Below are 23,914 nucleotides of genomic sequence, written 5' to 3'. Positions count from 1 at the left end.
AGACAGAAAAGCTTTCCTAGACCTTTCTCTGAATGAACCAAATGATGAGTAAAGTGGCTAACACTAAATGGCTAATGGTGATGCAGAAAATCATCAAATGTCTTTAATCTCCAAAAAAGCACACAAAAGGCAGAGTAAGCAAGAGGTATTACAGAAGACAAGAGAAACTAAAAAGTCCTCAAAATCTTCAATTCTAAGACCATTTGAAAATAAGAATGAATTCTAGATAGCCAGCCATTTTATACATGTCATTTTACTTCATTTGTACAACAACCCTGTGAGATAGGTATTATTATCCCTAGCATGATCTCGACCTGGAAAACATAACACGAGGACATTAACAAAGACATTTGCTGTTGATGTTATTTAATGACAAAGGGATGAACTCAAGGCTGCTTCTCTGGCCACCCCAGAAACAGCATTACTGACTGTCGCAGCCCCAGAACTCAACCAGAACTCAGCCAGAACTCAGGTCAACGTGTCCCTAACGTAAATGTACATGCTCGTGACATTTTCTGGTAAGATGGTTTCACTGTGCTGGTCAGACTGCATCTGATAGTTGAAGGAAGGAATCACAGTTATGGCCTTGGGCAGGAAATTGGTTGGACATGACCCCTGTTGAGGGATCCTGAGAAACCATTTGTTTTGTGGGGAAGTCACTGACTGTAAAGATGCACCTGCCGTGGGGCTGGAAGCTAAGAGACAGACAAACATCTTAGCAAATCACAGTAACAGAGAGAAGCTTCATTTGACTTTCATTTCACTTTTCTCAGGGAAGAAGAATCTTTGTGTGGCTGCCAAAATCCTCACTGTCCCTCCGCCTTCCCTTCCATCCCCTCCACCCCCATCCCAGTTCATTAAAGACCTTCTGGCTAAAGGTGCCAGAATGTGTCATTCTTTCCTGCTCTTGTGCCAGGCCTGTGCTGCCAGCACCACAGATCTTCTAGAGTTCTAAGCAAATTATGGAAGAAATTAGAAACGCTGTTGAATTTAAATGGTTCTGCTGTTGATGAACTAAAGTTTCTTGACTTCTGATGAGCTATTTCACATTTCTAATAGCGCTACTGATCTGTTCATTCAGATTTGTGTGTGTCTACCTGATTTCCAGAGAGGGACTCGGGGAATTATCAGAGCGGTGGAATGAGAAGAAAGATCAACACGTGGATTGGACCAAGTAAAGATTCCTTGTACTACTTATAGATTAAAATAAGTCAAGTAATTTCTCTAAGGGGAAATGTTTTTGGGTAGAAAATTATACCTAAATTTTATACTAGCTAGCTATAAAAGCAGCTCCCATGAAAACAGAAATAATATCACTTGTTCTTGAGAATACTTCAGCCAAGGATGGAGTTCCTTCATTTCCTCTTACTGAATGGTTTCACAACAGCTAAGTTTCTCTTAACTTGCAGAAGGGAAGAGGTGGGGAAGTAAGGTCTCTCCTGACAGGGAGAATCTGGGCCCAATTATTACTTCCACAACCTTTGACTCTGACTTCTAAATGAGTCAGGGAACCAGTGGGCTGTGAAATGGCTTCCTCAGTTACCAGGTCAAGTGCTGCTGGATGGTTTTCCTGTAATCAAAACATGAAGGGACTGAAGAGAGTGATGGATTCTAAGCAAGTAAGCAGCTGCTTATATCCTTGATGAACCTGGATTTTTAAGTTTCAAAATCGATTTTGGTGACTCTCTACTCACCACTATGTCTCTCTGGAGTACTTTTGCTATAGGATACCCCTGGTAACATAGAAAAGAACCAGAATCCTCTATAGGTTTTACAAATGACATCTTAACAGAAGTGCCTGAGCCAATAACAGTGAGGACAGGATTGCTCCAGCTCAAGGCAAAATCTATTCTTGGCAATTATCTCAGTCTGTGAGAATCCAGATGCTGACAATGAGAAATGGGTCATTTTCTGTTATAGTGTGTCAACTCCAGCTAAGAACTGAACTATGGAAAAAAGATGGGGGGGGGGGGTGGTTTGCAGGGAGAAGCAATACCCTTTTGAAGAAGCCTATAATAGGATTAGTCACCATTACTTCACCACAGCACATTTGGCTCAATTTAACAACAATAAGAAGGGAAAACATGGAGCTGAAATGGCCCAGAGAAGTCTCAAGTCCATCCCTCATTCAAAGCTATGAACCTGGAAATCCATGAAGTCCTGATTTGTTCTGATGTGTTTCTTGTTGCTCCAAAACTGCTCCTTTGTTACCATGGGCACAAGAAGAACCCAAAACATTACTTAAATCCTGGATGATGGATAATCTTAAAAAATCTGCCAACTTTAGAACTGCAAGCTTATACTCTGACTGTTCTAGATTACCTAGGAGAGAAGTGGGTCATCTTTCATAGAGCTTAGAGCACCTGTTTAAAAAAGGAAGAAACAATACATATTTTATAATCATGGGTTGTTTTCATTAGAGTTACATTTTAAGTGATTTAGGAATATGCACTCTTGGAACTTCCTTTTTGTCTCCAGGAGTGAATTAGTGTTCACATTTCACGGATTTATTCTAATCAAAACAATAAAGAAGGGAGGATTTGATGCCAGTGCTTTTTACTGCAAGAGTATATAAAAAGAGGTATGCAAATTGCCAAGTGAATTCTGATGATTAATATATATCAAGATATAATTATTAATGCTCTTTTTCTAAACACTAAGATTTCAATCTTCATATTTCTATTAGATATTACACAACACAGGTAATTTTTATGTCTAATTATTTTATTACTTTCCCTTATGATAAATGATTGATGCATAGGGAAGCCAATTACTTGTAACGTGGCTTTTCCCGGATCACTGCCTATTACGGTTATTCCATTCTGGGTAGCAGGAAATACAATCAATCAAATGATTTTTTTGGAAAGCTTAGATAACAAAGGTAGACAAAAAGAAGGCGAGTCACCCGAACAGACATAACTTATTGGCTCTTCAATGCGATGAGCCAATCATCCCTGGGAGAAGCCCTCAAATGCCATTTCCAAGAGGTCTTCCTGGCTATCCTGTATATCACATCACCCTAGTGACTTCCGTGTTATTTGCCTTGATGTGGCCATCAGCTGTGTAACCTTGGGAACGTTACTTTTGTGCACCTGCATTGCCTGATGTGTAAAAAAATGAAGAGAATATTAAAACCCCAGCTCATAGTATTGGGAGAATTAAAGGAAATAATACATTTGAAATGCTTCGAACAGCGCCTAGCACACAGCAAGTATTTATTACCTATCAGCTTTTGCTATTGTCCTCATCAGTTTACTTATTTATTGACTATCTCCCTCACTAACCCCTTAGGTCCATGACAAGAATCACCTTATTTATCTTGCTCACTACTACAGCTCTACTGCCTACTACACACAGGTGCATAGTAAGTACTCAAAAATAATTATGGAATGAATTCATGGGTGAATGCTGTCTTATATTCTTACATAGCCTTAAAATAAACCTCTATCAATGAAGGTAATCTGTGTACTTGCAACCAAAACAGTCATCATGAAAGCATCCCCAAGAAGCTAAAACCATCATTGAAAAAGAAACAAAAACAAGACACTTGATCATAAGAAAGAGCCCTCCTGGGCCCACCAACCAAGACCACAGAGCATCATTCTTTTCTATATTAGTATGTGGAGGTCAAGCTCCCTGATGCCACAGTGTTGTAACTATCAATTTAGCCTGTGAAGAATAGTTCTCAATCCTGATAGGAATTCTCAGATTTCAGCCTGGTTTTCTCTCATCATTATTTTCCAATGTCTTGAAAAACCACATTTCTCATTTTATCTTTACCACAAGAACCTGGTCACACTCTGCTGTGGTTTCTAAGTTACAGCTACTCTGGCCTCATTTTCTTGGATGTACTTCTTCAGAGGTCCTGACCCCATGCTGACACTTGGTCTATTCTTAGAGTGGCACCTCTTGCTATTAATTCCTTTTACCTTCCACTGGTTGAAAGACAACATTCAGAGGTAGAGGCTGCATACGACATAAAAGAAAATCCTCTGGGATTTAGTATCCTTCTTTCAAGAGTGTCCAGAGGAATATGATCTAAAGAGCTCACAGTCTTACAGACATACACACACAGTACAGCTTAGCTCCTTGTGTTTTGCAGCTTACGCAGATTTGCTGGAACAATCATGGATTTGTTGGAAAACACCAACAACTGAGGAATGACAGCGCAGGTGAGAAGACAAGCAGACCCACAGAAGAAAATCAACAGAAAAGCATTCCAAAAACAATTTGAAAGAGTACTTTTATCATTGTTTATAGGTAAATCATCCATCATTAAGTGCACGAAAATCCCAAGGTATGAACTTGAAACTGAGAGATGGAAGTGTACTGTTAACGTATTTTCTAAAAAATCCTGCTTCTTATTGTTTAGAGCCAGTTCCAATTGTATCCCCTAAGAAGGCCAATACTAAACATTTAAATGGCAATGAGCTAAGGTCACCAGACAAGGTTATGTGATAAGCTTTGTGGAGTATAGTTCATAAAGAAAATTTCAAAGAATTTAGAAACTATAGCTAGAAGAGACCTCCAAAAACGATCTGGGTAGGTCTCTAGCAATGTTAGGCAGTATAGTGACTTAGAGGCAGTAGAGAATAGTAGCCTTTGAAATACTCCAGACGAGACTTGATTCCCAACGTTGTCACTTACGAGTTTGTGATCCCAACTCTGTCACTTACTAGCTTGTGAATTTAAAGAAGCTATTTTAACCTTTATGAGCCTTGGTTTCCTTATCTATAAAACAGAGGTGATAATAATAGTACCTACTTCAAAGAATTATAGTGGCTGAGACACAATACGAGTTTTATTAAAAACTGCTCATTATAGTGTATAATTGCTACATTGTTATTATTATTAGAACAACAGATTTTATTATACCTATATCATAGCTGTGGCAACTGAAGCCCAGAAAACTGCAGAAATTGCCCAAGATTATAGAGTGAGGACTGTTAAGAATAAGGAACTCTTCTTCCTAGGGCACTGCTCTTTTCCCTACATTATACTGCTACGAATTGGTACAAAACCGAGGCCTAAGGAAGAAGGATTTTCACTGGATAAATAAAATTCATAATCAAAGAAAATCAGAAGCTTTTACCATCCAGGTCTCCTTGTCTACCAAATACCACCTTCAATTTCATCGTATGTCTGCACCTTTCAAGTTTTTTGTTTGTTTGTTTTTTGGTTTTAAGATTTTTTGGCTCGTTTTTGTTTTTAGTTTATTTATTTATTTTGAGAGACAGAGCACGAGAGGCGAAAGGGCAGAGAGAGTGGAGGAGAGAGAGATTCCCAAGCAGTTTCCATACTATGAGCACAGAGCCCAATGTGGGGCTTGATCCCACAAACTGTGAGATCATGACCTGAGCCGAAACCAAGAGTCAGACACTTAAGCAACTGAGCCACCCAGGTGCCCCAAGAGTTTGGAGCTTTGACGCTAGTTCATTTCTCATAATAACTTGCCTTGGGCCAATATGATTTCTGAAAAGTGTCAGGTGTGTGCCACTCACACACATCTTGTAAGTTTTAGTTTCCTGAGGGCAAGAAACAGCTTACTTAGCAGCTAGATTTCTATCAGTGCTATGGAAAATCTTAATATATTTTCAACAGTGTACTGGTGGATAAAAGCTACAGTTAATAGCATTCGATAGCATTTTGAAACAGTTATAAGCTCTACTATTTGCTCTACAGAGTTCAGTATCAGTTATAGAGACCAGCTGGGTTCACTTTTGGAGTGCTACATGTACGGTATACAGCTTCTTATATGGCAGAATAGAGAGCTTTATCAAAAAGAATCAACAAAAAAGAGAGAAAAAGCAAGAGAAAGTCCTTATTACTTATTATGATCAAGAATAAGAGTAAATAGTATGCAATAACTTAAAATATAGATACAGCTGTGTATTCAACAAATATTCACCTACCGTCTATTATGTGCTAAACATCATGCCAGGCACTAGGAACACAAAGATGAGGAGGACATGATGCCTGCCCTCAGGGAACCAATGTGGCAGGAAAAAGACTTATACAGGAGACGGTGGGGGTGAGGAGGAAGGTAGAGTAAAATGGGGAAAAACAAAACAAAACAAAACAGGAAGAAGCATTGCCCCCAGAAGAATCATATTTCACTTGGCAAGAAGTCTCAGGAGTGCTGGTACAGATTAAATGGCCTAGAAACTTGACCCGTAGGCTTGTCAGTTCTGTAAGAGCAAGCAAAGCTATTCAATCTCAGTCTTTATTCCCTGCCCACCTCATTTGCTTCAGCCCACACCATGGGAACAAGGAAAATTCCTTTCTTGATCCTCCTTTAGAGGATTGGGAGAAGGGACCAGCTCTGTGCCTACAGAGCCTCTTTTTCCTGGGGACTTGAAATTCCAATCCATAAGACATCTAGATTTTATTTGAAAGGCCTATAGCTTGGCAAAAGAGCTAGGGAGAGTCAAGAATTCCCCTAACAGTAAACCAGGCTGTTAGGCTGTGAGAAAAGCTGTCTGATCTTCAAAGAGGCTCTGGAGCACAGAAAGGAAAAAAATCTGTTTTCAAGGAGGATGGACTTGAGCTCATGATTCCTCTGAAATAGAAGCCTGTTAGAGGCTACTCTTCCTTAGAAGACTCCCAGCAAACCATAAAAAAGGGAAGGAGAACCCAAATGATTAGACAAATATGTGATGGCATTTTGGAAATAAAAATAACATTTTCTATTTCTTTAGCACATCCTTTCATGAAGACCAAGGTATTTAAAATGGATTCTCTTTCAGCCTAAAAACAGTTCTGTGATATTAAAAAAGCAGTAATCATTTTGACTTTTACACACTCCAAGCATGCTTTACAAAGAAACACAACCTTTCAAAGACATAAACTATGAAAGCTCTTCTGCCTCTATAAATACTCTTAAATCATTAGCTGATTGACACAGCATCCTGTAGGAAGAAAACTGCAGAGGGAAACCATCCCAAGCGTTTCCATGAGAAAGGCCAGCTACAAAAAAACACAGGCTAAAGGAACACTGACTACAGGCAATCAAGACGGAGTATTCTGAATAATGGAGAAAGTTAAAAATTATAAGAGGGACCTAAAGAAACAGATATAACTGATCAATTAGTTCTTGAGCTACGATAGTCATGACCACTCATGAGACTTAACCACTGGACAAAACTAGCTGCACCAAAGGCATATTCCAAAACATGTTTGGGCAGCCCTCAGCCGACCTGCCAAAACCAAGCATTCACTGCCACTGCATAATCAACAATTTCCTGCTCTATTCTTCCTGTACCTTGCCCGCTTCCAAGGGCCTTCTCTGGGCTCACCCTATTGACAAAGCACTCAGGTACTTACTATTCAGTGAAGAACCTGGCAATGCCGTACTGGCTAATATCTTCCTTGTTCTCTAGCAGTTGGCACACTGCATCTTCCATGTACGTGAGGACATGTCGCTGGGCTGAAAGAAAAATGAAGATAAAAAGAGAAAGTGAGAGACATAGAAAATGAGTCGTCCTAGTCCTACTAGGAGGCCATAAAAGTCCATCAAGATGTTGGCTCTGCCCTAGAAAGTAGACTGGAATAGGCAAACCAAATTTGTTGGCCCTAACTAAGCTAAGGTCTCACAGGGTAGGATGGGAGACAATGTAGAATGTGACCTATTGCCATCTGATTGGCTATTAGTATTTTAAAATTTTTTTTAAAATTTATTTATCTATTTTGAGAGAGAGAGAGAGAGAGAGAGAGAGACGGGGAGAGGCAGAAAGAGAATCCCAAGCAGGCTCTCTTTGCACTGCCAGTACAGTCTGACGTGGGGCTCAAACCCACCAACCACGAGACCATGACCTGAGCTGAAATCAAGAGTCGGACGCCTAACTGACTGAGCCACCCAAGCACCCCTTGGCTATTAGTAGTAATATCAACCCTTCATTCTTTTCAGTGATGAGAGTGACATTAATGACAGTGAGGAGCTTGAGCACCATTTAACACCATTCTTTTCTTTCTGCCTCTTTCCACCCTCTTCCACTTCTGCATGTCTCAGAAACTTAATCCAGGGAGTAGTGATGCCATGCCCAAAACATGGATGATCTGCTTGCAAAGAAAACTCAATTCTTTAATAATAAAAAAGTTCCCTGAAAAAGTTTAAGGAAATTTAATGAAAACCTCAGTAATGCTTTAAAAGTTATTTTGTTGTTGTTGTTGTTTACTTTTATTTTTATTTTTGAGAGAGAGAGAGCAAGCATGAGTGGGGGAGAGGGGCACATTCAATGCAGAACCTGATGAGGGCTCAATCCCACGACGCTGAGATCACAGCCTGAGCAGAAATCAAGAGTTGGATGCTCAACCAACTAAGCCACCCACATGCCACATGGTATAAGTTATTAACCTTAGGACCATGAAATCTGTGTGGCTCAATTTATCAGAAATCACCTTTTCTGCATTTGTTGTGACTAGAAAATGTGTGAATTAATCATGGGCTTATGTATTAGAATTAGACAGACCTGGGCTGGAATCATGGCTCTGTCTTTTATAGCCTAATTTTGGATAGTTATTTAATCTACATCTCTTTTCTTCTTGATAAAGAAGGTATGGGAAAAAACATAATTTAACCCTTTCTCAAAATATGGTGAATCAACTTCGTGATCTGAAATCACCTCAGATACCCTGTTAAAATGCAGATTTGTAATCTGACACCATACCAGACTAAGTGACCTTAAATTTCTACTTGGAGCCCAGTAATTTTTTTTTAAGTTTGGTTTTTTTTTAATTGCAGTATAGCTGACATACAATGTTATGTTTGTTTCAGATGTACAACATAGTGATTTGATATTTCTACATATACTCAATGCTCACCACAGTGAGGGTAGTCACCATACAACGTTACTGCAATATTATTGACTACATTCTCTATGCTGTACTTTTCAAGGAGCCCAGTAATTTTTAACAAGTACCTTGGTGTTTCTTATGTACCCTGAAGTTTAAGAATCACTAGTTAAGGGGCACCTGGGTGGCTCGGTCGGTCAAGTGTCTGATTCTTGATTTTGGCTCAGATCACGATCTCACGGTTCACGAGATTAAGCCCCACGTTGAGCTCTGCACAGACAGCATGGATACTGCTTGGGATTCTCTCCGTCTCTCTCTGCCCCTTTTCTGCTTGTGTGTGTGAAAGTGCTCTCTCTCTCTCTCTCAAAAAATAAATAAACTCAAAAGAACAAAACAAAACAAAAAACCCACATTCTTGAAGTCCTGGCAGTCCAGTGAAACTTATAAAGCAAGTAAGTTTACCTACCCAAGCTGTATTCAGGAGAGTCTTCATTTGACCATGGTGACCTAAGGTTTCACCACGTTTGCATGGGCCTAGTGTCCAGATGAATGACATGTTTACATTCTGTGACTTATTTTGTCAATATGAGCACTTCCCAAAGCTAACAACCATCAAGCACTGCAAACATTCCCTAGCCCCCCACCTCCAAAAAAGAAGTGAAAACAAAATCAGTGCTTGGGCAACAGGTCATCCAACCGGAAAACGATTTCTCCAAGAAATGGCCAAAACTGAGAGTGAAGAGATAATACATGCTGATATCTGGCATTGTTTTCTACCTTAATATATACATTAAATTGGGAAGAAAAAGGCCAAACTCACATTAAAATCAGTGACACTGTCACCTTTGTATTCTCCTTCCCTTTTTCTACCCACTTACCATAGTCTTACAAAAAGATCCCTTCCTTGGACTAGATAGGCTTTTTTTTTTTTTTTTTTTTTTTTTTTTTAACTTAGATCTACCTAAGGCTAATCAGGATTGGGGTATTTTGGTTTTGGTTTTGATTCGAGGGTAAAAATGAAAGAGCTCTTACTTAGTTGAAAATCTTGCTGCTTCCCCTCCTTAGCTTCAGGGACTAAATGTCAATATGAAAGCCTTTTGAGTGAGAAATATTTTCAGAGCAGTTAGAATCAAAGTACTTTTGTCCTGTTTGGGGCGGGGGATTTTCTGGAAAACTACTTTGCACCAAAAAAAGGTGGGGGGAGGGGAGGAAGAAAGGAGGGAGGGGAAGAAGGAAGGAAGAATGAAAGAAGAAAGAAAGAAGAAAAAGGCCTATATCTGTTTAACATTCATCTACAAATCTGATGTTTACAGATTTTAATAATAGTACATATAATAACAATAACAATACGCCACACTGCCTCATCATTAACATTTTGTGTAATCCGTTTTCGAGTAAATACGATCTCTATTTTACATACAGCACAAAGGCAGGTGCATCGGTTGATAGCAAAATCATCTGAAAAATGTGGTTTACATGTGTGTGTGTCTGTGTGTGCGTGTGTGTGCATGCCAGTCAGCATTTGTGTGAAGTCAGAATTTGTCATCGAATTTCAAAATTTCTTATAAAGAACTGCAAAATATTCACCCCACCTATTCCTAGTTTACAATGTGGAAACAGAAAGCCCTGGTGCTCTTTTTATTTGTGGGTAAAGGGAAGCAGCTTAAGAAGAGCCAGGAAAGGCAGGGAAAAGTTCCTCCGTGCAGAGAATTTCTCACAAGCCAAGAGCGAAGAGCTCTCTCTAACCGCTACTCCCCGGTGGTTTCCTTCACCTGCAGCTCTTATCAGTCCAAAGTTCCCTCTGTGGTTAAGTGCACCACCCAACCCTGGAAGATCCTTGCAGTTTATCAAACTTCAATGAGACAGAAGTTCAAAGCTCTTGCCTGGCAATAAAACATGCAGGGTGTCGTTTTATATTATTTTTTAAATGCAAAGGAATAGGCTTTAATTTATGTGATGATTAAAGAATAAAAACTGCACACCTGCATCCCCAGAGGGCAAAGATATCTGGGCACCTTAGCTGCCCTCCTTGGAAAAAGAAAAACATTTCAGATTGGCTTTTCCTCTTCTGCTTTGCCGTGATTCCTACAACATGCCCGGGATTAAGTTTTCCAGCATGTACCAATGAGGCTCTATTGTTCTGAAATCCACACAAAGGCCAAGGTCCTGTCTTGCTCAGATACCATCACTCTCTGAGATAAGCACTTATAACTTCAACGTGCTGCACTGAAAAATCAAAGTGAAATATATGTAACACTGTATCATTGTTATATGAACCTTGCAAAGGAAGGCAATTGTGGATCAGAAACTTCTTGGTTCTGTTTACTTGCCCCCTGCTGATGGCTTAATCTCTTTATACCACAGTCATTCCTGCTATAAAATGTGTATGATTCTAAGAATGATATATCTAGGGCTGCCTGGGTGGCTCAGTCGGTTAAGCGTCCGACTTCGGCTCAGGTCATGATCTCGCAGTTCGTGGGTTCAAGCCCTGCGTCAGGCTCTGTGCTGACAGCTCAGAGGCTGGAGCCTGCTTTGGATTCTGTGTCTCCCTCTCTCTCTCTGCCCCTCCCCTGCTCATGCTCTGTCTGTCTCTCTCTCAAATAAATAAACGTTAAAAAATAAAAAAAAAACAAAAACCCAGAATGATATATCTGATAATGAACTACTTCTTTAGAAAATATTTGGTATATACAAAAAGTAACACATTAATGATTATGTCAATACTGCTACATACTGATTCTACAGATTAAAATGACACAGCAATGTTTTGCAATGGTTAAGAACATGGACTCTGAAGTCAGACTGACTGGGATTTGATTTTTAGCGCTGGCACTTATTAATTCTGATTTTAAGTAAGTTACCTAATCTCTCTGCCCTTTTCTATAAAATTGGGGAATAGTACCTCACCTAAGCTTAAAGTGAGAATTAAATGAAATATGTAATAATCTTGGCATAGTGCATGGCACATAGTAAGTACACAATAAATATTAGCGATTATTTTTATTATTGTTGTTATCACTATAGTTGTTACTATGTACCACTCCCGGCCATTGCAAAACTCACAAGACAGTAGGTTTTCAACACTAATAAACTACCAAGCGGCCAACTTACAAAAGCCACCCCCACTCACTTAAAGTTCTGTTCGCCCAACCAGGATGCTTACAGATTATCTTCAAGGATTCCTGGGTTATATAAACCCTACACATATAATAATATACATAATCATATGCCCATTTCAGCTATAACCTTTAAACTTGTAGGAAGCATTCACTTATTAACTGCTAATTACTCAAGAGGCTCTAATTTACATGGGGAAAGTCCAGAACTATTTCTTTTTAACTCTCTTCCCAAGCATAAATACCATCAAAGTATTAGCTTGTTTGTTTTGCAATCAAATAAAGGGTCTCATTTAGAAATTATTGCTTGAGGGGCCTAGAATTTCCACCTACATTAATTAGACCACTCATTTTATTATTATTATTTAATACAGAATCCCTATACTAGAATAAACAAGTCTCACTGGGAAAATATTCACATGAACTACTACATATGATATTAATAGATACACATAAAAGCAACAGCAGTATATGTGAAAAGCACAGTATATACATATATTCAACTTTAAATCTGGCTTTTTCCTCCCTTGCCAGAGTCCTCCTGAGAAACATTTTAGTTTTTGAAGCCTCTTGAGATTCAGATGCTGGCTGGCACACATGTTGAATTAAATTAAGACCGTTTGTTCTCTGAGATAAGAAAAGTAACCCTGTTAACCACACAACTTGTCATGTAAACTGTTTAGAAGCTTCAAGTTCAAGATCATTTATAAATCACTGGCATGATTTGATGTGATCTTGTGAAGTGCAAATAGATGGCTTACTCATTTAAAATGTTAATAGGCCTCTAAAATTAATTATTTACCATCCTCCGTCTTTACTCAGATGTCCTGATGCAGGGATACAGTAAGTTCTGGTGACATATTTTATCACCCATACAAGACCATCTTTGATCTTAGACCACACTAGACCAATTTCCTCTGACCAAAGGAGGTGGGAAATGAGGAAAGCCAGTACATGTAATCCTTATACAACTCAATGAGGTAAGTAATAGACTTTTTTGAAGCTCAGAGAGATTAAGGAACCTGCTAAAGTCTTAACTAATGGCTGATCTAGGTGTGCATGCCAAAGCCTGTACTCTTCCACTATAACCCACGACCTCTCAAAAACAAAAAGCAAAACAAAATAAGAAAAATCCAAAACCCTACAAAGTGTCCCATTTTATACTGTATTATCGAGAAATTCTGGGTATCCATTATAAATACTAGAAAAGAAGCTTAAATTGGTAAACCAGACACTTAAAAGCATTTGTATGGTCTTTATTTTTTTTAATGTTTATTTCTAATTACACATGTAATTATTTTTAAAGATTCCAACAGTACAGAAAAAGTTAAAAACCAATCCCTGTTCCCATTGACAACAGTTGTTATCAGGTTGGTATGCACACTTTAAAAAATACATAATTTGTGAGCTTGGTTTAGTTTTGTTTTTAAATAAATGACACATATTTTTCTGAACCTTGCTTTTTTTTCACTCAACCATGTCTGGAGATCATTTATAAAATAATACGGAACCAACTTACCCCTGCAGTATTTCTCAATGGCAAATATTTCTCTATTAATAAATATTTAAGTTGTTTTCATATTTTCACTATAGCAAATCTTGCTGTGTTGAACATTCTTGTACATGGTTCCCTGTGCATATGTGGAAGTTTTTCTATGAAATTGGCATGTGACAGAATGCACATATCTTTGTGGGTTTTTTTCCAGTTTTATTAAGAAATAATTGACAGGGGCGCCTGGGTGGCGCAGTCGGTTAAGCGTCCGACTTCAGCCAGGTCACGATCTCGCGGTCCGTGAGTTCGAGCCCCGCGTCAGGCTCTGGGCTGATGGCTCGGAGCCTGGAGCCTGTTTCCGATTCTGTGTCTCCCTCTCTCTCTGCCCCTCCCCCGTTCATGCTCTGTCTCTCTCTGTCCCAAAAATAAAATAAAAAATGTTGAAAAAAAAAATTTAAAAAAAAAAAAAAAAAAAAAGAAATAATTGACAAACATCATCCTATAAGTTTAAAGCATAGAGAGCAAGTTTGATTTACATATATTATGAAATGATTATCACAATAGGTTTTGCTAACAGTCATGATATAGGTACAATAAAAAGAAAAGAAAAAACATTTTTCTCCTTGTGATGAGAACTCTTAGGATTCACTCTCTTAACTACTTTCCCATGTATCATACAGCAGTGGTAACCATAGTCATTATGCTATACATTACATCCCCAGTCCTCATTTATCTTATAACTAGAAATCTGCACCCTGCCTCTCCTCCACCTCCCTCTGATTCCCTCTCCCACACTGCTTCTGGCAACCACATGTCTGATCTCTTCTTCAATGAGTTTGAGTTTTCGTTTGTTGTTTTCTTTAGAGTCCATATATAAGTGAAATCAAACAGTATCTGTCTTTCTCTGACTTATTTCACTTAACATAACACCTTCAAGATCCGCCCATGTTGTTACAAATGGTTGGATTTCCTCATTTTTTTGTAGCTGGATAATATTCCACTATATGTATACACCACAACTTCTTTATCCACTCATCCACTGATGGACATTTAGGCTGTTTCCATGTCTTAACTGGTGTAAATAATGTTGCAATGAACATTGGGGTGCAGTTATCTTTTTGACTTAGTGTTTTCATTTTCTTTGGATATATTCCCAGAAATGGAATTGCTGGATCATAGGCTAGTTCTATTTTAATTTTTTGAGGATCCTCTATACTGTTTTCCATAGTGGCTGCACCAGTTTATCATCCCACCAGCATTGCACAAGGGTTCCCCTTACTCCTCATCTTCATGTTTACTTACATATATACAATTGCTTTACAAAGAGTTATTCCAATTTATATTCTTCCCAGCCATGAGAATATCTGTTTTCACTATCCTTGGTCCAAGACTTTGTAATTTTGCCAATTTAACAGTTATAAAATAGCTTTTCACTCTTGTTTTAACTTTAGTCTTCTTAAGTACAAATTAAGTTAAGCATATTTACATGTTTATTTGTATTTCTTCTTCTGTGAATAATCTGCTAGTATCCTTTGCCCATTTTCCTCTCTGGTTCTTCTTTCTTCTCCTTTATTTGTAGTTTTTTTTTTCTAATTCTATATATGTTGGAAATATATATATATATCTATCTTATGGCTTTTCTTTTAATTTGTGGTATCTTGCATTGTACAGACATTTTAAATGTTGATATAGTCAAAAGTATTTTACTGTGGCTTTTGTGCTTTGTGTATTGTCCAGATAGACCCTCTCTACTCCAACTATTTTTTTTTCTAGTATGATCTTTAGTTTAAGTAACTGTGTCCCTTACCAAATCATGAATTCACAATTAACATAGTGAGCATAATATAAAAAGAAATTTAAAATTTACCATAGACAAAAATAAAGTAAAAGTGTTAACCCCAAATCAGGCCTCTTCAAACGTTAACTAGCTCCAAATATAAAACAGCTGTGTGTCAAGTTTAACTTTGGGAGCCCAGAAAAAATTGTAAGTGAATCACACACTGCATACAAATATCCTGATAAACATCCTTGATATAAATGCAGGAGGCTTCCCTTCTCTAATAGCTCTTAATCATTACAGGGTTTGCTTACTGGTAGTTAAACCTATAAATATAATAATAACAACAGCTAACATTTATTAAACTCTCTGTGCAAGACAGCCTTCTAAGCATTTTATGGCTCTTAATTCATTTAATTCTCACAACAAACCTATGAGATGGGTACTTTTCTTTTATCTCCATCTTATAGATGAAAAACGGAAGACTCAGATATGTAACTTACCCAAAGGTTAACGGTCTAGTGAGTAGCAGAGACAGGTTTGAATCCAGGCCTGTGGTCAAGACTGCACTATACCACAGCCCTTAAAAAGCTATCTATCTATGCAGCATGACATGTGTCAAATGGAATTTTCTAAGGACAGAGCTACAAATTAAGAAAAGATCTTTCACATTAAAAGTTCATTATAAAACACACAAAACTAATAAAATGCATTTGGGCATCCAAACCACCACAGTGCTGCTATACAGCTGGTCAAACTCAAATACTAAAAGACATGCTGGGGGCAAACAAAACATCACACATATGTTAACATCACCTGTGACAACCAGAAAACAAGAGGTCACTAAAGATCTTTATGTAAAGTGGAGGACGGAAAACTGAGGTCTATTTCCCTCAACCAATAGAGGTATTGTACAAGTTAACAGCTGTGCAAAGCTGAGTGCTTTGACATTCAAAGAGTCTCTAGTCAGCCATTAATCCTTCCTTCTTCCCTTCTTCCTAAAACTGGTGATTTTTGATATTTGGGGGATGTCAATGAAGGCTAAGTACCTACATCCTATTGCTTCAGTATTTCTAGCCTAAATCTCATAATACAGAATTAGTAGTTTGGAGTCAATTTCATGTTCCAGAAGCTACAGAAAAAAAAAAAAAAATTAAGGAGGCATTTACAGAGATCCAAACTTAAAGTACTCAGCTGACCATAACAAAGTGTACTGAGAACATCAGAGAAATCTGAAGTGGCACTTAAGTTTCCCACAGTTACAATCTATGGGACACATGAAGAACCCACGTAATAATTGTCATGACAACAGCTTTGCAAAAACAGTTACTTGTAGAGCAGTATTGTTACCAAATCAACTCCATAAACATTCATAAAACCACAAGTTAAATAAAACCCTATAAACTGACAAACACGGAGTAAATCAAGTGCCACTCATAATGAATGTCATGTCAGGCAGGGAAGCATTAAAGTTACAAGGTGAGGGGCGCCTGGGTAGCTTAGTCAGTTAAGCGTCCAACTTCGGCTCAGGTCATGATCTCACGGTTCATGGGTTTGAGCCCCGCATCGGACTCTGTGCTCTCGGTCCAGGGCCTGGAGCCTGCTTCCGGTTCTGTGTCTCCCTCTCTCTCCGCCCCTCCCCCCCTCATGCTCTGTCACTGTCTCTCAAAAAATGAATGAACGTTAAAAAAATTTTCTTAAGTTACAAGGTAAAAATTAATTGTGCTGTATAGTCATCAAAGGTTGTAGCCTTTGGGGAAACCCATGCATTTACAGATTATTAGCAATTTTATTTGGGATGCAATTAACTATGAGTATACAGATTAGTGGTTTTGATGCAACAAGGTACTAATGCAATAACTTATCAATTTCTTGGCATTTTGCATTCAAACTATTTCACAGGAACTAGCTGGCACTCACAATAGCTCATATAATAAAAGGACCTCATTTAGTCTAATGGCAGAAAGGTACAGAAATAAGTTCTAATTTAAGGCAGCTGAAAACTCATGGGCTTAGAATTCCTGATCCTCTCTCTTCTGCTTGATACTGCCTCCCTATGGAGGTAGGGATTCTCTTTCAAATGAGAGTCTCAAGTGTCAAATCCCCACTCAGAACTCTGTCTACACCCTGCTTATGAGATATGGCTGTAATAATGCCCAATAATCCCTTTGAGTTACTATTTTTGTGATGAAAGTAAAGATACTATTGTAGATATTTATAGAGACTCTAGAGGCTGAGGCCAAAGTATACAAAAGTCATAGGGTGAATGGAACAGCATAGGCTAGGCCAGCCCTAATTTAGTTTACACAGAAAACTCATGCCAACGCATACCATATCATCTAAATTAATAGCCTAAACACCAAAGTACCCTATGGAAATATACTTAGGGACCTATTTTACCAGACCAACATCATTTTTGACTCATCATCACTCTCAGCTACATTGCCATGTCCAAGCCTCCCTTTCCTGACAAGCTCAAGTGAACTGCCACCTTTTTCGTGAAGCTTTCCCTGATTCTCCCCGATCCAGAAGTAATCTTTCTTTTCCTGATCTCCCTAAACACCTATTTAAAATATTTCCAATGGCACTTTCTACCTTGATACAGAGTTATTTGTGTTCTACATGTGTTACCTTCTTTGTTAGACTCCTACTCCTTAAAGACTGATAGTTACCATGACTCATTTATCTTTTATCCCCTTTAACACCCAGGACCATTCAGTGTCTTCCACATACCAGTCATTCAAATATTTACTGAATGAATACATAAACTGTATCACTATTTATACACTGTGGTGTTATTCTTTATTCAACTCAACCATTTCAGGATTGTGCCTCCCAGGTGGGAAACACTAAGTACCAAAACACATTCTGTTACAATATTAGGGTTCTTACAGGAAGCCACTTTTGTCCAGTTCTCAACCCCTCCTTCTGTTGCCTTTTTACTGTTCCTTCCCTCTATTCCAATGAGAAAGCACTTGTTCCTTCCATTGTTACTAAGAGCCTCATTATGTTCAAGGTAAAGTGAAAAAATGCATTCGATGCAATTACCAGTTCCTCACAAATTTGGGGGCTGCTTGTCATTTCAACATCCAAGACTTGAATAAAAGCAAGTCCAAATTCTTTTCACTCCTAAGAACGATTTTCTTTTTTTCTTTTTAGACAAAATGGAAGCACCCAGCACAGGAAACAGTCCTCAGTAAGCCACCGTTCATAAACAGCTTTGCGGCAAGCATAACAAAGGTTCTGTTGTGCTCTTGCGTGGCAGGGCCAGTGAGCAGCAGGGGCAGATGAACTCTTTAAGAAACAAAGGTTCTGTCTTCATGCAAATGTTTGCATTAATAAAAAATGAAGAAAAAGACATAGAAAATGCAGGCTAGCTGGACATAATAGGTCTCTAAACGGGAGGTTTTTCACATTTTTCAGGCGGAGTCAGCAGGTCTTTTAAAAACTTTGTCATTCTGAACATTTCACAGACATCACAAGAAAGACATGCAAATAACAGAAGCAAATCAAAGGACATCCCGCTGCTCTGCTGGCGCCTCCCTCATCCATGCCTGGTTTGTCATTTTCTGTTAACCCTAGTGCTGGCTGCTGTTTTGTTGAGGACTGGAGTCCCTAGCCCATGTGGCAGTACATGTTCAGCCAGCTGGCCCCTGCACTGATGACATTACAATGCAAGCCATGTACTACCACTCAGGGACACGTGCTGCCAGGCAACAAGTTCCAATGTGGGTTTTTTACACAGCCGGCTTGCAAATCTGCATGGGAAAGAACCTCTAAACTAACCACTTAATAAGACATGATCTTCTCGAGTGTGAGGATCACTGAGTGGTTCTCTGAAGATGGACCAGTCTTTCAGAATAAAATGGACAATAAGGGCCTTCAAATAAATATACAAAATCTAAAACCTGTGAGGGGAGAGGTACTGTACTATGTGCTCCAGCTGTGTTATCTCATTTTACCTTCACAACCACCACTTCAGGGAGATATTTACTATCCCCGTTTTACAGCTAAGGAAATCGAGGTTTACAGAGGTTATGAGCTTGCCCAAGGTCACCCAGCTAATAATGGCAAGCCAAGACTCAAAACTGCCTGATGGCAAATTCTGCTCTACTCTATTCATTTTCCTCACCCCTTACTTCTATGTCTTGTGATTGAAACCCAGCTGACCATATCACAATGACCATATTTACCCACTGCAGGGTCACTGAAGTGTCCCTCTTTCTCCGTCTTAATCATTAGGAGTCTTTATCATTCATTTCTAGATTTTCTTCTTTTTTTTTTTTAATGTTTACTTTTTGAGAGAGAGAGAGAGAGAGAGAGAGAGAGAGAGAGAGAGAGAGAAAGCAGGGGAGGGGCAGAGAGATAGGGAAACACAAAATCTGAAGCAGACTCCAGGCTCTGATCTGTCAGCACAGAGCCCGACATGGGACTTGAACCCATAACCCATGAGATCATGACCTGAGCCTAAGTTGGAAGCTTAACCAACTGAGCCACAGGCACCCCATTATTTTAAGAGTGAGTGGCTTTTTTTTTGGGGGGGGGGGTTAGGTCATGATAAGAATCTACTTAAAGCTGCAAATACTTTCTCACAGAAAAAATGCATATAATTTAATATGTTCTACATAATTTAGAGCATTTGAGAACCTCCTAAGGTTCACCTATAGCTCCCCTGAGAGTTCGTGACCTACATGTTAAAAAAAAAAAAAAAAAGAAGAAGAACCCAGAACCCACATCTCTCTTCCCAGGAGAACATGGTGGGGTTTCTTTCACAATGATGGCCTATCAAATCCCCTGACCTGAAAACTCCTTGTCCTCCTCCATGTCCATTGAACACACTATTCCTCTTCACTAGGACTTGAAATCACTTACGTCCTCCCACAGATTGTCCCACTGGCCTCTCTTGGTTGTACTAAACTTGGAACCAGTAGCCAATCACTTCATTACTATTCTCACCACTGCTCCTGAATTGCACAAGCTTAAGGAGTGGAAGGATTTTAAGATCATACCGTTCAACTCCCATTATTTTATAGATAAAGAAATTGAAGGGATGCCTGGCTGGCTCAGTTGGAGGCGCCTGTGACTCTTGATCTCAAGGTCAAGAGTTTGAGCCCCACATGAGATAGAGACATTACTTAAATGGAACTTAAAAAAAAAAAAAAAGGAAATTGAAATCCTTCTTCATTCTTTTCACTCTTGATTCAGCAATGGAAAGTACTTGGGCTTGCTCAAATGCAGTTCTGAAGTTCTTCATATTTCTATCTATAACCACATTGCCAAAGTTTTTGTTTATACAAAGCAAGCAAATAAGTCATGGCAAAACTAAATTATTTTCAAATACTTTTTTTCATACTATGGACCCAACCTTCTAACAATTTTTTTAAGTGTTTATTTATTTATTTTGAGAGAGAGAGAGAGAGAGAGAGAGTGTGTGGGGCAGAGGCAGAGAGAGGGAAAGAGAGACCAAGAGCATGAGCAAGCAGGGAGAGGGGAAGAGGACGAAAGAGAATCCCAAGTAGGCTCCGTGCTGTCAGCACAGAGTCTGACATGTGGCTCGATCCCATGAACCTTGAGATCATGACGTGAGCCGAAACCAAGAGCCAGACGCTCAACCTACAGAGTCACCCAGGTGTCCCTGAACCCAACCTTCCAAATGGAATAGTCAAATTATATTATCCTGGCTTCTTTTATCCTAATGATAGTCTGTTGAGATCTCTTGTACCAATTATAATCCAGGAAAAGTTATAAATAAATTTTGTCTTGTTCTGTAAGTGACAAATGATAATAAGTATTACAAAGAAAGTGTTACCTTTATTTAATATAATGCTTGGCTAGAAGATAATCTAAGTACTGATAATCAGACCACTGGATTATACTAAGACCTTAGTTTGGAGACAGCCAAACGAGGCAAATTATTACATGCCTTTATGATAAAGGCAGAAAAAGAGTGCATTTTAGAAAAAGTAAAGAAAGAGGTCATATCAAAAAAAAAATGGCTTAGCAGTACTGGAAACTTAGGAGAAACAAAACATAATCCTATCATACAGATTTAAAAGAGCTAGTTGAGGGGTGCCTGGGTGGCTCAGTCAGTTAAGTGTCCAACTTCTGCTCAGTTCATGATCTCACAGTTCACGGGTTCGAACACTGCGCTGGGCTCTGTGCTGACAGCTCAGAGCCTGGAGCCTGTTTCGGATTCTGTGTCTCCCTCTCTCCCTGTCCCTCCTCTGCTTGTGCTCTATCTCTCTCTCAAAAATAAGTAAACATTAGGGGCACCTGGGTGGCTCAGTCGGTTGGAAGTCCAACTTCAGCTCAGGTTATGAACTTGCTTTCGTGGGTTTGAGCCCCACGTTGGGCTCTGTGCTGACAGCTCAGAGCCTGGGGCCTGCTTCGGAGTCTGTGTCTCCCTCTGTCTCTGCCCCTCCCCCATTCACACTCTGTCTCTTTCTTTCAAAAATAAATACAGTATGTGTGTGTGTGTTTTTTTTTTATAAAAGAGCTAGTTGAATAAAAGCAGTTGTCTACAGAGCATACGAGAGGAAGAAAGGGTAAATTGGGACAGAGTGGGAAGAATTCCTCTCAGTGCATGTCTCATTATATATTTTTTGAACCTCTGAATGTATGACCTAGTTAAAGCATATGTATACATGTACAATATATATAGTGTATATTAAGTATGTATATATAAGCATATATTAATACTGTAATGTGCACAGTTAAAAAGATTGCAGGTTGAGACAATGTGGATTCTTTTCTTTTTTCTTTCTTTTTATTTTATTATTAAGTGAACTCTTACCCCCAATGTGGGGCTTGAACTCACAACCCCAAGGTCAAGAGTCTCACGCTCCACTGACTGAGCAGCCAGGCATGCCAGTGGATTCTTTTAGTAACAGCTTTATTGAGATATAATTCTCTCACCATAAAATCCACCCTTTTTAACATGTACAATTCAACAGTTTTTAGTTGTGCAGCCATCCCCACTACCTAATTTCTTCATTTCTTCAACCCTCCAAAATAAGTACCCATTTGCAGTCAGTTCCTATGCCCTCTTCTCCTAGACCCTGGAGACTATTCATCTATTTTTTTGTCTCTACTGATTTGCCTACTTTGGTCATTTCCTATAAATGGAATCATACAATACGTGGCCTTTTGTGACCGCCTTCTTTCACTTAGCATCTCATTTTTGAGGTTCATCTATATCGTAGCTTGTGTCAATACTTCATTCTTTTTCTTGCTGAACACATTTCATTCTGAGTTTGCCACCTTTTGTGTATCCATCCATCGATTGTATTCACTTTCTGGCTATTATGAACAATGCTGCTATGAATATTTGTGTACAGATTTTTGCATGGACCCTTTTAATTCTCATGGGGATACACCTAGGAGTGGAAGTGCTGATCATATGGTAACTGTATGTTTTATCGCCAAACTGTGTTCAAAAGTGGCTATGTCATTCTATAATCCTACCAGATACGAATGAGCCTGTAATTTCTCCACATTCTTGCCAATACTTGTTATTGCCCAACTTTGTATTTTACCCATCTTAGTTTGAAGTACTATCTCATGGCTTTGATTTGCATTTCTTTGGTGAATAATAATATTGAGCACTTTTTCATGTGTTTATTAGCCATATGTATGTCTTCTCCTGAGAAAGGCTTAGTCAAAGTCTTTCCTTTTGTTAAATTTTATTTAAGGTTTTATTTTAATTTCAGTATAGTTAACACATAGTGTTACATTAGTTTCAGGTGTACAATATAGTGATCCTATGTAATTCTATATATTGCTCAGTGCTCAGTATGATAAGGGTGCTCTTTAATCCCCATCACCTATCATCCATTCCCCACCCCTCTCTCCTCTGGTAAGCATCAGTTTGTTGTCTGTTTCTTGGTCTGTCTGTCTGTCTTTCTTTTTTACCTTTGCTTGTTTGTTTTGTGTCCTAAACTCCACATATGCATGAGATCATATGGTATTTGTTTTTCTCTGGTTTCACTTAGTATTATACTCTCTAGCTCCATCCATGTTGTTGCATATGGCAAGATTTCATTCTTTTTTATGGCTGAATAATATTCCAGAGACCATGCAGATTCTTATAGGCAATATAGTAGTATTTTTTAAGCTTATTTATTTATTTTAAGAGAGAGTGTGTGTGTGATGGGGGAACAGGAGTGGGGGAGGAGGAGGAGGAGGAGGAGAAGAGAGAGAGAGAGAGAGAAAGAGAGAGAGAGAGAGAGAGAGAGAGAGAGAGAGAGAATCCCAAGGAGGCTCCATGCTCAGCACAGAGCCTGACATGGGGCTTGATCTCACAACCATGAGATCATGACCTAAGCCGAAATCAAAAGTCAGGCACTCAACTGACGGAGCTACCCAGGTGTCCCTACAGTAGTATTAATAAAGCACTTATACAGTGGGACTTTGATTTCCTCAGAGATGAGAAAAAAACTAAAGTAAAAGGAAGAAATCATATTTTCTCAGCTTCTTTTGTAGCCAGACTTTAGTCATGTGATTAAGCTATAAAATAAAAGCACAATATTGTGTGGGTCTTCTAGATAACACTTAAATGGAACTGATTCAGCTTAAAGATGTCCCTTATTTACTACTCATGGATCGTGAGGTAAAAGATGGAATCTCTGGTTAAGATGTTGGAGCAAAAAGATAGAAACCTGAGTCCCTGATTATACCTTGGAGCATACCATACCAGTCATGGACTTTTTTCCGCAAAAGAGAAATAATCTAACTTGTTCA

At 38.8% G+C, this 23,914-nt stretch overlaps 1 protein-coding gene across 4 annotated transcripts in view; it reads right to left on the bottom strand.

The window, feature by feature from the left end:
• The window catches only part of CSTPP1 (centriolar satellite-associated tubulin polyglutamylase complex regulator 1), a 198,673-nt gene that overhangs the window by 142,976 nt on the left and 31,783 nt on the right, over positions 1-23,914 (bottom strand). For all 4 annotated transcript variants that reach the window (XM_058688847.1, XM_058688849.1, XM_058688850.1 and 1 more), the window contains exon 2: positions 7,324-7,426. In XM_058688847.1, the coding sequence (XP_058544830.1) occupies positions 7,324-7,426 (103 nt within the window). The remainder of the gene's footprint in view (positions 1-7,323; positions 7,427-23,914) is intronic.

The sequence above is a fragment of the Neofelis nebulosa genome, chromosome 10, assembly GCF_028018385.1.
Source record: "Neofelis nebulosa isolate mNeoNeb1 chromosome 10, mNeoNeb1.pri, whole genome shotgun sequence".
Taxonomy (NCBI): domain Eukaryota; kingdom Metazoa; phylum Chordata; class Mammalia; order Carnivora; family Felidae; genus Neofelis; species Neofelis nebulosa.
This window is presented reverse-complemented; position numbering and strand designations above follow the sequence as displayed.